This window comes from Thermobia domestica, chromosome 3 (genome assembly GCF_964235325.1).
Source record: "Thermobia domestica chromosome 3, izTheDome1.hap1.1, whole genome shotgun sequence".
Classification (NCBI taxonomy): Eukaryota; Metazoa; Arthropoda; class Insecta; order Zygentoma; family Lepismatidae; genus Thermobia; species Thermobia domestica.
In genome coordinates, this window is record NC_137456.1 from 236066551 (window position 1) to 236082585 (window position 16035).

At 35.0% G+C, this 16035-nt stretch overlaps 1 protein-coding gene across 6 annotated transcripts in view; it reads left to right on the forward strand.

Annotated features, from left to right (window-relative positions):
• Rga (CCR4-NOT transcription complex subunit regena) overlaps window positions 1–16035 on the forward strand; it is a 57425-nt gene that overhangs the window by 16856 nt on the left and 24534 nt on the right. For 3 of the 6 annotated variants that reach the window (XM_081752225.1, XM_081752227.1, XM_081752226.1), the window contains exons 3-4: window positions 5061–5281; window positions 5395–5604. In XM_081752225.1, coding sequence (XP_081608351.1) covers window positions 5061–5281; window positions 5395–5604 — 431 coding nt within the window. The remainder of the gene's footprint in view (window positions 1–5060; window positions 5282–5394; window positions 5605–16035) is intronic. The other 3 variants (XM_081752228.1, XM_081752230.1, XM_081752229.1) reach the window with 1 other exon arrangement.

Genomic DNA, 16035 nt, shown 5'->3' on the forward strand with positions numbered 1-16035 from the left:
TTATAGCAGATTTTCATATTTCATACTGAACACCTTTAACTCCATTTTGCATTACTATGAATTTATATAAGTGGAAGTATTATACCTTTCTAAATAATAATAGTAAGTCATTATATCTTACCATTGATTATAAGAAACAAGAAATATATTATTGGTATGGATACGCTTAACAATGATTTAGATAGTTCACTACATTATTATGGATACGAAATCGTGTGGAGTTCTTCAAGTAGTCATATATTTCGTTGAGATAAACCCACAAAGTACTGAGGAAAGTGAACTTTTCGTGGGACAATTTTACATTCTACAGAGATCTCATAAACATTGAATTTTCTTTTTAGTCAAGACAAAATGATAGTGTGAACTGATAGTAAGTTCTCAAATAAGTTAAAATTCTAACTTAATTCAAAGTGCAAAGTGCTTTTATTAGTGATGTTTAATGCGGCAACCGTGTGGTACTCTTTTTCAAATGAACGCTGTTTTACTTCAAGAGTTGAATGAGCTGAAATGCAACTCGTAAAGTTTTCATAATTCTAGAGATACTTGTTAATCATTAATATCTAAATCAGTTATTTCCACCTGGGGCCACGGTGGCTTAATGGTAAGGGTACTCATTAATGGTGAATCAGTCCGTTCTTCAATCCCAGCTCGCGCTGAGTGGAATTTGTGGTGGACAAACACCGTGTGTCCACCGGATTGGTCGTGATTTTTTTGTTTCCTTCCATTTCTTCATTCCATCATTTCATTCATAATTATCGTCATCTACTTTAGCCTTGCAGCATAATCATGGTACGTCAAAAAACACTGTTTCCACGTGGATTCGTGACCTTACAGTTTGCTTTTCTCGTTTTCAGTAGCACAAATACAGATAGACAGAAAAGATTAGCAAGTAGACAAGCATAGGATGCCCACCCACCTAGTAATTCTGGAAAACCTGGAAAAGTCAGAAAATTTCATGAAATCACCATCATCATCATAGGTATTCTGCCATTATTGGCAGGTCACTTGCCGCAACTGAGCAGCTTCTATGCTCCATGGTCTTCCGCTAACCTCTTCATCTTCACATATAATTTTTCTGTTTTGATATCGTCCATTTTGATTTCATGAAAAGCTTTTAGAAAAACTGAAAAATCAGAGAATTTTAAATACAAATGTTTACTTCTTAGAAGTCATTTCTCTTCTTGCCTTACCCGGCTATTTGGAAGAAGATATTTTATAAAATAAAATAGTTTGTTTTCCAGAATTTTTCTACCTACACACACATTATACATGTACACTCATGTCCAAAATTATTGTCGCATGTCTATAAATATGTTGTTCTAGGAATATAATTTGATAACGAATTCGCCCGGTATTTCTTATAATGTTAGTATGTGTATAATCGGCAAAGACATGTATGTAGCAAATTTCATGTCAAAGTGCAGTAAATAAGAACAATAAAACGAAAATAGAATGTTATTGTCCGTTTAGCAACATTTTATTTTACTCATTATAATTTTCGTATTTATAATTCTTTTCCTATGAAATTTACCACAAATGTACATTTCACGATTATACACATAGTATCAGTCTTAAAAGTACCTTGCAAAATCATTGTCAAATTATATTCTTACAAGAAGACAGTTATATGCGACAATAATTTTGGACATGAGTGTACATTCCAAGTAGATGAAGAACTTCCTGATCAGTAAAATGTAGTTGCCTTTTCGCATTATATATAAGCCTGGAAATTCTTAAATCGTGGTCTGGAAAATCCAGGGAAAAAAAAAACCTGAGAATTCGTGGTCGCCAAATAAGTGGGAACCCTGCGAAGCACCAGTAGCAGTCAAACAAAAGCAGCATTAGTCTTGCAGGCATCTTCGTCATGAAAGCCATGAGTACTCGTACTCTGCCATTATTGCCTTCTACACATTTTCGGAGAAAGGATTTCACAGACGTCACCTATTGACCAGTTTGAAATGCCTGGTTTAAACATTTGCTACATTTGACAATGTTATATCTCATTTGCTTCGAAGATCACGTGTATTGTGCAGAGAGGCTTCATAGACCGTTTCACGTGATTCTTCAACATTGATTTTAAGGAGTAAGCCATTGAGTGCCTTACTTTAAATACAATAAAACTGTCTGTAATTTGTTCAAAAAGAACACTCATAAAATAGTTGAGAATAAATGCGGTAGTATCAAGCCAGAAATTTGTTAGTAGTTTTCTCGTGCGTTTCTCTTGCTGGTTCACTTAAATATTTATGTAGAAAGATCCTAAGAAAAGAAGTGCTGATTGTATTGTGTTTTGATTAAATAATTTAACATTATTGAACCATGCTTCATAAAATTTAGAAGCGGTTGAATTTCTGACCTTAAGAAGACGAAAAAAAGAATAAATAAGAACTGAGAATGATATTGCATTGGATTCCGCCGGTGGTAATAAATTAAAGATATATTTCTAGAAAGTAAGTAGATCCTTAGGCAAATGTAAAGATGGGGTGTAATTGCTTAAAGGCATGAACTATTGAGTGAGAAAATATAAGGAATTATTTAATTGTTATTTTCAGTTGTTAATGTATACAGAGGGTGGGAGAGTGCGTAAGGAGAAAAAGGGAAGTGAGAAGAAAAGGGAAAAACGTTTCTAGTATATTATATTATTAGAGGGGTGAATGTTGGGATGAAAACCATATTGTATGTATTTGAAATTCAAGGCATTCGACCAAGTGACCTTGTGGTTGAATTTACTAGGAATACTTCTTTCCTACAATTTTGTTGTTTCACACGGTTTAGTAATTTGCTTCCATTAGTAAACGGACAAAACCATGAAATTAAATTTTATTTCATGTGAGATTTGGTATGATCGATTTATGGCAAATTAACAATAAATGATGAACGATTAACAATACATCTTCGCAGTTGGGAAGTTCTTGATATGATTCCCGCAGCCAGTCAACATTACATTTTTTCCCCTTGTTTCACCAAGCGAATTCTGGATGAAACCGTATCAGGAACTGTGGTGATATGTAAAGAACTCTGTTGTCCGGTAGAAACAGTAATGTTTTGTATTTATAAAAATATTTTCGTTCACTCTGAACAACATGCTACTGACAATTGGATATTTTGGTAGGATTTATTATTTGACGCAGTTTCACACACAACACCTTGCTGTTCTTTCCAGTTTTTTTCTTTATATATATATATATATATATATATATATATATATATATATATATATATATATATATATATTTTCTAAAATCTCGTAGCTTGCGGTGCACAAATTTTGTATAACTAAGGCATTATTAGTAAATAAAATGAAATTAAATCTTTACATTACACTGTAGGCTAAAGGAGATTGATGAAAGTAAATGATTATGGTAAAAATTGTAGAACGAGAATAAGGAAGGAAACGAGAGGACCCACGGACACATAACACACACATATATGGTATGGATTGAACTATAGTCCTCGTCACCTAAATTGGCATATGGCGTCAGCCAATAAGCTCGCAGTGCGCTGATTCCAAACCTTCAGTGAGGAATTTAATCTTTCGTAATTGATTTTGTTCATATTTATGGTCATTTACGAATGATTAGATACCTCTCTGAAGGTTTGGCAACAGCATACTGCAAGCTTATTGGTAGACGCCATACACCAATTCAAGTGACGCGGACCTAGAGACCCTTCACACTAAGTGTAAGCGCCCTAAAACAGCCACCGTCGTCATAATAAATTATTAGTGTTAAACCGTGTTGAGTTGATGACTAAAATTTTGAATTGAATTACGTTTAGTATTCTTCCTTTCTGATATTTTAATGTGTGTAATTTATTGGAAAGCTTCCAGCGATGGGAGAAATTTATGTAATAGCAATACTTTGACATGAATGAAAAGTACTTTGATTGTTAACTGGTTGATTTGGAATTAGCGTCCCGTTCAGCACCGAGGATATATGAGGACCTGAAGCTTAACGTTGGATTCGAGCAACATGAGCTCTTATCGAGAATCGAATCGGGTTTACCATTCCAAAGACGCGTACGCTAACCATGTGGCCATGAGGAAGTCGGAAATTACTTTGAGTTATATGTTAGATGATGATACGGACTTCGACACAATGTCATTAGTCAAATCTAAAGAGTTAAATAGAGATTTTAAGTCAATGATTGGGATTTACGTTGACGACACAAAGTATAGATGGAAAGGGTTATGGAAGCAATCTCTAGCATCTATTATAGAAATAATTATTATTATCTGTTCTAGTTAGTGAATGAAATCTTCGGTGGTTTTATGTGAAAATTGTAGTAGCTTTCTCCATCACCGTTTAACTAGAATGTGTGTCTTTTATTTTATTGCCCAAATCGTCTGGTCTCAGACATGAGACAGATTGAAGTTTAAATTTATAGAAGTGTAAAATTGGAAACTATAATTAAACCTTTGACATATAAAAGAAAAATCAAGCGTAATGGAAATTTACGTATTACGCAAATACATTTACAACGATCATTAAACTAATGTATTGATATATCTAGGAAAAAAATGTCATGTGTTCTTTATGTATTAATGTTGTTTTCGAAAGTTGTATATCGTTCGAAAACCAAGGCGCACTCGCTTTTTAGTTCTGAGCATTTTCCCGTGTATCTATTGAGTATGGTAATATAAGCAATTTTTTGCGTCTTCTTTTCAACGCAGAATTCTGTTTCTCACTTCTTCGTAAACAATTAACAGGTATTTCTATTTTTCATTTTCATTGGCGTACATTTCATAATCGCAATACGTGATGCCTTATAAAGAAATAAATGTACATAAGTATGCTTTACTTCTAGTTTTTCAAGGTTAACGTAAAACTAAGTACTCCTCACAATACTCCTTAATATTCTCGCTGAAGTAGCACATTAAAGAACGTGAGCACATGCCGCATTAATGAAATTGTTACAAGTATAAATCCTACCTCACTACTTAATTTAATTTCTTTACGTAGTTGAAATAGCTATAGCTTAGAAGTGTATTCATATTCTGTTTAAAGTGTTGATTTGTATGAATTATTAATATTTCATTTGTTGTGTTCTTATGTTCCTTTCAGTGGTTCAAACCCCATGGGTAGTATGGGTAGCTTTGGTATTCCACAGAACAGGGGTTATGGGTCACAAGGAGCCATCAACAATTTCCACTCTGTGTTCGGTGGTGGAGGAGACACGAATACTCCACCGCTCTTAGATCTCTCCGAGTTCCCGTCGCTTACAAACAGGGGACAAGGAGATTCCATGCCACAACCTAGTCCCATGCCAGGAAAACAGCCATATGGTAAGTAATGAGGTGATTTTTCTTTCTATTTTTTTAAAAACCTGTTTTGTAAATATATGTTTATTTTATTTGTTGCTGTACTAAATCAGCGAATTCATACTCCGTACTTCAAGGTTCAAACCCAGTGAATAGTGTGGTGGGTATCTTTGGAAATCTTCAAAACAGACCTTTCGGGTCAGAAGGAACGTTTAACAAAATTGAAGGTGGAAGAGAGGAGAGGAGCGTCCAGTCGTTATTAGATATATCAGAATTTCCAGTACTTACAAACAGGGGGCAGGGGGACTCTGTTGACCCCAACCATTGTCCAGGAAAGAAACCGACCGGTATGTATCAAATAGTGACTCTTCTTCCTCGTATTACTTCAAGGCCAGTAGTGTGCATAGGGGTCGCTGATATAAAAATGTTGATGTGGAGCTTGAAAATAGCCGAGAGAACTAAAAAGTTCATTGGGACTAGTATTTTACGGAAGTTCAGTTTTTCCCATTATGAAGTAATGAAGACAATGTGATAAAAGGAATAAATTCCTCTTTTCAGCACATTTAGTACCATTTGAAATGTTTTCATGGAAGATATAGATCGTTATCCACTTCCCTTGCCCCCTAATGTTTAAAAATACATATTGTAATTAGGATCTCACGTGATTTTCGACATGCATACACATGCCTGTGCAGAATTGTGAATTTATCAATTTGGAAGTTATCCAAGTTTCGCAAATAAAGTGTAGGACTATATTCCACAAATATACATTGTGCTGTTGATTTTTACCCCAGACACATAATAATGATAAGCAAATTGAATGAATCATTGGGGAAATCTCGTAACATAAAATGTGAAAGTTCCCAGAATATTATTGTGGTATATAATGTTTATCGTTCATTTAACATGCGTAACCATCTTTTTATTTAAGATTTTTTGTTAGTGCACGCGTATTAGAGATGCTTAATGCTTTTTATGCTTCCTTTACTTTTACACCTAATTCAGCGCCCCTTGCACAGAATAATGTAGAATACATATTTTTTAACTGAAAGATTTGTATTTGCTTCTTATATTTTCATTCTTTTTATTTATTTTATTTACTTAAAAAATAAAAAAATAGTTTTTAAGTTATTACAGTCGCTAAATAGTTTTGTTCTTAATTATAGAAAAAAATCTTAATTTGTGCCAGTGTAGTTCGTTTAATTTGTTTATAGTAGTTTCTTTTAGCGATACATATTAATGTTTTTCTTTCCTAACAGAAAAACATTCAGTTAGTGATTTTATTGTTTAGTAATAGTAACTTAATGGTAAAAATTTTGTTTGGACATTGCACTAGTGTATATGGAACACTATTAAAAACAGGAAATCTAATAATTGTGCGAACATAGAATCCTAATCTCCCATTTGCTAGACAAATGCCCTTACCACTAATGAGATACTGACCTTTATACATCAAGTCTTCTTAACTTTGTCAGCTAAATTTAATCGGTTCTGAAAATACGATTTTCTTCTTCTGAAAACTCTTTACTCACAATTATTGATGATCACTTTATTTAATAAACAAGCCACAGGAAAACGACAGCAGTGGCTAAAAATGTACTAAGAGAACTCGATATATAAAGAGAACACTGGTCCATTTACGATATTTTTTAGCGTTACACAAAGGAAAGAAATGCTCAGTGGTAGTGCTCTCACCTCTCGCGCAAAGGGTTTGGTTCGATCCCATGCGAATGATGGGTAACATCTTGTCTTATCCATGAGTTTTGTCGACGTTCTAAACTCTCCTCTTGCATTCTTATTCCAGCATTCCTTCCATAATCATTCACTTCCATTAAACCTTAAAGGGTTTAATCATGGAAGTTAGGTGAAACTTTTTGTTTTCTTTCAGTATTACATACAACAATGTTCCGATATGCATTCCTTTTTCTCTTTTATATTTCTTGAAATTCAACTAACCAGATAACTTCTGGCAATCATTTTCTAGAAATTTTCAGTATTACTTGTCTTATTTTGAATTATTTATTTATTTATTTTTAATATATTTTTTTAAAATTTTAATTTATATAAGAATATCCTGGCAGGCAAGCGTAAAACCTTGTTTAGCCCCAACCTGCCTTTTGGTTCGTTTTGCTGTACTTTACTAATGAACCTTGCATACTATTATAATCAATTTAAATTGAAAACAACAATAATGGGTTAAATATTGAAAACAATAATAATGAGTTAAATCTGTCCATAGTATGAAATATTCTTCATTTCGTGTACGAAACAATGTACAAAGGTACAAAAAGGTATATTTTATATACATTTCGTGTATGCAATATCTGCCCTTTCATATACGTTTCGGTGTATTTGACACTGAAAAACAGATTTGTATTCTGTAAAGCAAAATGTTTATATACCCAATTATGTGATTTCATGAACAGTAATTTCAACAAAACCTGTAACAATATTAAAAGATTTCCTTTCCCGCCGTTTCCGGGTCAAATCTCGAAAATTCTTGATAATAAATCTGATCATTTGTTCTTACAATCAAAAAAGAAACCTATCATATTCCATGTTTTTAAATCCAGTTGTTCAAAAAAAAATCTTTCAGTATAGATATTTGCTAATTCCTGAATGAGATTCGTGTGAATTTGGGGAGTATCAAAAGCTCCAAATTCAGTTCGTGTCCTTCCTTCCTCTGTGTTTCCAGTATACAATTCTCCTTTTTCCATGCATTCTCCGACATAGTTTCCAAAATTTGTATAAGTGAATAAGATGTTAGTATTTTGTGTATCAGAATTTCCTACATAGTAGACGTGCTTCTCGTCTGGTCAGTGAATTACAGAAGCGTCCTTCGTTCTGTATTTGTTTGCTATATTGAATTCATCCCATTCCGTAGCATTCATTCGGAATGAAATTTCCCAAATTTGTGCGGCTCGGGTGAACATGATGGTAAGCACCACTTCCGAGGAAGTTGAGTTATTGCGTGGAGTGGGTTGGCACCGAACCGCAGAACATTTTGTAGGTAGTTTAATTTCGGAAATGTAACTGTAGATGGCAGGGGAAGCTTGTTTCGTGTGTGTCAGTGCATTGAATTGCATGGAAATGTTGAATCTTCTTTTCCAGTTTACTCGAAAGTTAAAAATGCGACAAGTCCTTGCCTATACATCCCACGAAAAAAAAAAAAAAAAGTCACTGTTCTCTCCTATGTCCATCATATTCAATTTACCTCCCTTCCCGACTCCTTCAGAGCGAACTTTCCAAAATTCGTACAAGTAAATAAGATATTCTGTGTATCCAAAAGCTCCCATATAAAAAGTTTTGCCCATACACCTAGTGGTTCAAAAACTCCTCCCACTTCCCCTTTTGTCCGTCATAGTGATCTCGTGTTCGTAAAGAAAGAAGTCGCCATATGCTGCATTTTATGCCTTTGTACTCAACTGTTGAAAAGCAACATGCAATAAGAGTAAAATTTCCCGCGTAATCATTAGTGTTTGCAAACCTTTTAGACTATGTGCCAGTTCATGTTGCAGAAGTCTTGTAATGTGTAGCGTATAAGAAATCCAAAGGAAATGTGTGTACCATTGGTGAAAAAGCTATCTTTGCATTTAGTAGTTTTGGAACTTAACTCTAACAGAAAAAAACTTGTCCTTTGTACATTTATTTCTATTATTTTAATATAAAAGATAAATGATGAAACGTGTTGTATAACTTGTTGAAATTTTTAATTTCATTGTCTGAAAATTGTAGGAAGTGTTGTGTCTTCTAAGGCTACGTATCAAACCATCGCACTTGAATATAAAAATATATTATCTTGTTAGACACCCAGGAAATAAGCCTATGACCGTTGATACATACTGTGCACAGAACCATTTCTAATACTTGAGTTAATGCTTAATGGGAGTCCCTCCTGGCATCACGTAAAGGTTTGACCGTACGTAACACGGTATCCAGTAAATCATTGGTAACATCCTGATACAGTTGATATCATTCGTCAATGTGCATATCAAGCAATTGATATTTATTTACGGGTCTCTTTCACTTTCTATAGGACTCATTGCCTAGGATTATCCAGGCCACGCAGAACCTCATTTCGCCTTTTCCAGCAGTGGTCATCTTTATCCTATAATACAGTGTCTAGTCGTGCATTCATTGTGTGGAGTCCTGCGACAATTCGCGTGTTTCAAAGCAAGAATATCGTGCAATACTTCGATGTATTTTGTAGCATTAAATCGCAAAATATCATGTTACTGCGTCCAAGTTTCCAAATTGCACCTTACACTGTGACTCGTACATCCCTTTTTCCACCCTAGGATGGTGGAATTGTGGTCTATCTATCGGTTCCACACTCACTGTCGACCGCTTTCCGATAATTTTCATAATTGACTTTCTTCAAAGAAAGCAACGTAGAAGCTAAAAAGTATTGCAAATGGCGGCGATTAACTTTTATGTCTCTCAGTTGTGGTTTTATGAGCATATGCTTCTCTACGGCGACCCGTTCGTACATTCCAGCACCGTGCAAAATCGTTGAATTGTTCGCACTGACCCGCCAACTTCGGCTCCGATGTTACTCACATGTATGGTTGGATCTTTATACTCCAGACGACTGCACGTTTTAGGCATTGCATTGATCTTGGTCGATCCAGTCTAAGGTCTACGCGTCTTTTCGCCCCGTTTGAATTACACTATTATTCTGTAAACAGTTGCTAACGGTACACGTAACATAGCAGTGATAGTACACTCACTTTTGTCACACTCCCAATGCCGAATAATGCGACCAGTTCCGCGCATCTACCTCCATGGTACCTCTTCATGTGCACACCACCACCTACGTAATTTTTTTTCTTTGTTTGTTTAACATCCCACGGTTATGCCCTTTAAGCAAAAGGGGACGGATAATTAATGAAAATGAGTGATTAAAACCAGGGACTACGGGGACCAAAAATACATACGCTAACTACTAGATTAGCAGAAGGGCTGAGAATTTCCGTTACTTGTGTCAAGATAATGTATTTGTTGATTCATAATTTTTAGATTATACTAATCCTGAGCAAGTATGTTGCTATCAAACCTTAGATACGTTCGTTCTCTCTTAAAAATGGAAAGGATCGCTAATCGTGAACATAAGACCGGTTGAAACTGAACTGATTTATTCCCACTAAAGCTAAGTTTATTTAAAATATGCTTCAGTAAAATTTGTCGGAGAAGAAATTAATATGCAGTGTTTTGAGCTACATTAAAGGTTCAAGCTTAAAATTGCAAATTACGTACCAATTCGATTACCTGGGTACCATTGTTTCGTTTTTAATCAAAGTGTCTTATGTTTGAAACCGTAAGCACTATTATGAAATGAATTGCACATTGTTTAGTGATTTTGAACTATAATCACAGTAGATACTTAGAAAAGTGTTAGAATATTACAACTTTTATTTTCTTTTTGCTAAAATTGATTTTTGTCAAACTATGGAGTTCATTACTGCTAATCTAGAAACTAAGTTCAAAGTAGTTCTAACTTACGTAACTTTTTAGAGACTGTGAATAATGAAAGTGTATAATATGAAAATATATCCTACATAATGGCTGTCTTAATGATTAGATTAATGACAATATACGTGCTTGTTTTTAGTTCATATGTTCAAATAATTTAGCTCTTATTTGAGATAGATCGTGTGATATTAAAGAATGACTTTTCATGCAGTCATCCCATAATTCCAAATAAAAACAGTTAATTCATTATACTGCAATACTAGAGTAGTTATTCTTTGGAGGGAGAGAGTGGTTAAAGCTCGAGAAGGAATTAAATAGAATGGAAATTAAGAATAATTATTATAGAAGTTGTCGAAAAATTACATTATTTTTGTAAATTATCGACGTATTGTTTTTGACTTGAAAATTCATATTTTAGCTTTATGTAAATTTCTGTTCAGATAAGCAAGACTAAACTAAGTAGTAAAGATGAATAAATATATTATTAAACTGTGTTACATTTTCTGTATTTTAATAATGCCTTCATCAAACACATTATCATGTATTTTTTCTAATAATTCTGCCAGTAAGTCAATTTGGAAGGTGTATGAACTAACTTATAACGAAATGTAGTCGAAAAAGACAGAAAACAGTTTCGATGGGAGCAAATATATTTAACCAGTTGATTTAACCAAAATATCATCAGACATATTTTAGATGTTTATAGATGTAATTTCGTAGAATTTAATTTACTTTATTGAAAATATGTTTAAAATATAAATTTCAAGAAAGTTATTAATTAAAACATGTAGAAAGAGAGAATATCAAGATCCATCTTCTGTTGAGCAATCTACTTTCCCAAAAAAGTTATTAATTGAATTTAAGAATGTTTATTTCAAGAAAATTGTATGTTAGTTTCTAGTCAAAATTGTCCCCAATTCAATGCCAATATAATTGTAAGAATTTTAGCTTTGCTCCCAATCTTATGTCTTCATCTAATAATTTATTCAAAATTCTGTTCATATCTTCAACTGACTTTAGAATCAGATTGAAATTTGAAAGTATGCATTAATTAATATGTGGACAAAGGTATTGCAGAAATAAGTAAAATGGTAAAAGGTGGGTATAACTTTTACTTGTCTGAATTTAGTTTGAATCCGTATGTATTAAAAGCCATCATTAATTTTAATATAATGACAATTTTAGCGATTAGTGAAATTCTAGAAAACATTTAAATTGCGTACGTAGTATTGAAAAGATTATACACAAGGAATTAAAAGGAAGATAAAGTTTGACAAGTATAAACGAGAGTAAAGTAGATGTACAATTGTACGATTAGAGTTAAGAGAAGAGCTCTTACACCGTGTGCGTGGGTTTCCTCGGGGTTCTCCCGTTTCCTCCCATTTTCTTCATTCTACCATTTCAGTCATTCTTCACCGTCTTCTTTAGCCTAACCGGCATAACCGTGAGCCGTAAAACTCAAAGATTTCATTTCATTTTTTTTTCTTTCTTTCTTCAAGAGTAGCTCTTTAACTCTGAAATGCCGCTTTCTGTAAAAATTACCTAAAAAGACTCCTGTCGATGGGATGAGCTAAAAAGATCGTACTATTTGTGAGGTGTGACATCTTATCCCGGCAACTTCGAAATAAACTGAGAACTAACATGAACAATTGTTCCTTATTTCAAATAAACTTTCCACTGACATCAGTGCGTGCCTTTCAAGGTGTTTATAAATGTAATGATTTATACATTGTGTATTCTATAAGAAGTATGGATACCTTTTTCTGTAAAAACACAGGCCATGTCAATACTTCTGACCCAAAGCCAAAGTTTGCAAACTGAGCTAGCAATATTAAAAAGGATCAATTTCTCTCTAATCATAAAAGGAGGTTCCGAAAAAATTTAATCTTCATCTTAGTTCAAGGATTAAGAGGGAATCGATATATTTGAGCCCAAGAAATCATTGATCTCCATAAAAATAACGACACACGTGGCCTGTCATCGTCTATTTTGAATCATTCACCGCAGTTCCCAATAGGATTAACTACAACAGGAAACCTCCGTTTAATACCACTCACTTCTAGCCGCAATTGGCATCAAAGAAACCGGAGATCAATTGATTTCGATAAATGTTCAGCAGCTAGTTTCCTTAACTTACAAGGGAAAGGAAAGAAGGTAGGGGTAAAAATAAAGATTTTCCTTTGTTTTGTTTTCATTCAGATGAAGAGTATTTGAGGAAGGATTGTTAACAGGAAATTGTGGAAAACAATACTAAAGACTTGTAGCATGTGACTATGTCACAGCAATCTCTGATGTTTGATCAGTTAGTTCAATTCAGAAGATTTGCATGAGTTAGACGTGTTTAGGATGTCGAAATAAGAACTTACTTTGTAATTGAAAAATGTCGGAAAATGTTTTACAAAAGTAGTTAAAACGGAAAAGAAGATAGTTGTGTGTGTGTTAATTTCAGTGAGGAAAATGTGCAAACAAATAAACCAAAAAAACAACGGAGAAATATCTAAACAAGATATTAATTCAGAGAAATAGTCGAAAAACGTTTCAGGAAAGTGACTAGAACAAAAAAAGACAGTAGTGGTATTAATTATTTCGAAGAAAATCTGCAAGAACAGCAATCGAGAAACAACGAAGAGAAATATCTAAAGAAGTCAGTACTTCAGAGAAAGATATATTATTATTATTATCATCTCCCATGACACACCCTATATATATAGGCCTATATAATAAAACAACACTTTTCCTCCTAAACAAAAATTCTGGCTAATTCCTAAAGTATATCATCTAAACTTCTCATACTGCATGACTTGTATTAATTTTACTATATTTGTAAATATATAATTAATATAATGGCCGTAGATGTTTAAGTTAGAGAGCGATAAAATTTTTTACACTTAAATCCCTCTGGATCCATTTGGACCCATACGATTTACCATGTAGATTTTATGTTGTGTTCGGACCATTGTTCACTATGATGCTCCTGTTGCTTTGGTAAATTCTTTTATCATTTTTTAATTTGGCGGTAAATTTCCCACAAAACGGGAAATTCATACCGGCGCTGGAAATGAAGGGAATGTCCTTTAAATATAGAGAAATTTGAAAATTCTTGCACTTTTGACGCATTTGTACACTATATTCGATCAGTGAGATTCTCGTTTACTCTGCCGCTCTTACCATCACTTCCCCATTTTTCCAGTATCGCAACCACAAATTTTCGTTTGGGAGGGCAAGTATTGGTGTCGTTAATGGATAATGTAAAGTTCTGCTTGTGCAAGACTAAGTAAAACAAATTAACGGCGGGATCGTATCCATTAACGTTATAAAATCCTCTATAAACAGTATTTCACAGAAATACTGCAACAATGTAACTTCTCTAATATTAGGTAAGAATAGGTGTCCTTTGACCTGACGGTCTCTGGAAGGATTCCTCAGTAGCGAACTACGTGACGCAATGTAGGGCACTTGCTGCTCCACTGCAAGCAGAAAGAGATGTAAAACTTTCCATACTTCTTCACTACAAGCCAGGAGGAAAGAGGACCGTTAATTCCACTGCAAGCCAAGAAAGGAGATTTGACCAGTTGAAACTGTTTGCTGTCCATGGATTCCTCTAGCTTATATAGGCGCTGCAGGTGAAGCGGTGGCGCTGCTGTTCTCTCGTCGTCATGTGACCGGTGGTATTGCTGTCATCTCCGTCGTCTGCAGCTCTAGTACTCCATAATAAGGTTGCACGTGTTGCACGTGGTTGTTGTTTATAAATAGGAGCATACGTTGGGTGTTTGTGAAAATAAGCCTGTGGGATATTATAATATGTATAATTTACATTATATATTGCATGGATATAATATTGATGTCTGACCAGCCTAATGCCCCTTTGCCTGTATCTCCCTATATTTTCTTGGATATGCTTCAAATACTTCCGTGTACATTATAAACCGTAATATTTCAACTTACATACACTTTTAGATTTATTGTACGTTTGCGTGTGTGAGCATTTGTGCTCGGTGGAAAATATTGAATCAACATTTTCTATAACTTTTTTTTTTTTTTTTTTTTTTGGTACTTTAGTTGAAATATTTTCAATAAGTAATTACGTAAAGCTACTATGTTAAAATATGTACCTAGAACTACGAACGAAATACGAGGGCTGTCTAAATAGTATCCGACCTTTGGCCAGAAAAATAGTTGCGAATACCTGACAGATTTGGGACCCTAATCCCCTTCAAAGTAGGCCCCTTGTGCTTCCACACACTTAGCCCACCGATCCTTCCACTGCTGGAAACACCGCTGGAAGTCTTCTTTTGGAATGTTGTTCAGCTCCGTCGTCGTGTTCCGCATTATGTCTTCTCTACTCTCAAAACGGGATCCCTTCAGAGGCGTCTTCAATTTTGGAAACAACCAGAAGTCACAAGGAGCCAGGTCTGGAGAGTAGGGAGGTTGGCGAACGGTTGTAATTCCATGTTTGGCTATGAACGTGTGGATCAATTGGGATGAATGTGCTGGGGCGTTGTCATGATGGACGTGCCAGTTCTTCGCTGTCCACATGTCTGGTCTTTTACGCCGGACTGCGTCACGGAGTCGCCTGAGAACATCTTGATAGTACTCCTTTGTCACTGTTTGTCCTTCCGGTGCGTACTCGTGATGCACAATTCCACGGGCATCGAAGAAAACAGTCAGCAACACCTTGATTTTGCTTCGCACCTGCCGCGCTTTCTTCGGCCTTGGAGAATCGGGATGCTTCCATTGAGACGATTGTTGTTTTGTTTCTGGGTCGTACCCGTACACCCATGACTCATCTCCAGTTATCACGGAATTCAGATACCCAGGATCAGTGTTGGTGGTGTCCAGAAGGTCCTGTGGAACGTCAAAACGGGTGTCTTTTTGTTCCTGAGACAACAACTTGGGTACAAATTTAGCAACCACTCGTTTCATGTTCAAATCGTCACGCAAAATTACATGTGCAGAATCTTTACTCACTCCAACATCTTCTGCAATCTCCCGCACTGTCAAACAGCGATCTGCCATCACCAAACTTCGCACCCGCTCAACAACAGATGCATTCCGAGCAGTTTGGGGCCTGCCGCTACGCTGCTCACTCTCGACTGATGTGCGGCCATCTTTGAATCGGTTGAACCATTGTTTAATTTGTGTTACACCCATCGCATCTTCTCCAAACACCTGCTGAATCTTACGAATTGTTTGGCTTTGAGAATCACCCAGCCTTTGACAGAATTTGATGCAGTATCTTTGCTCAATTCGTTCAGTCATCTTGCGAGAAACACTAAATCCGACGAACACTACCAACAGCACCTCAC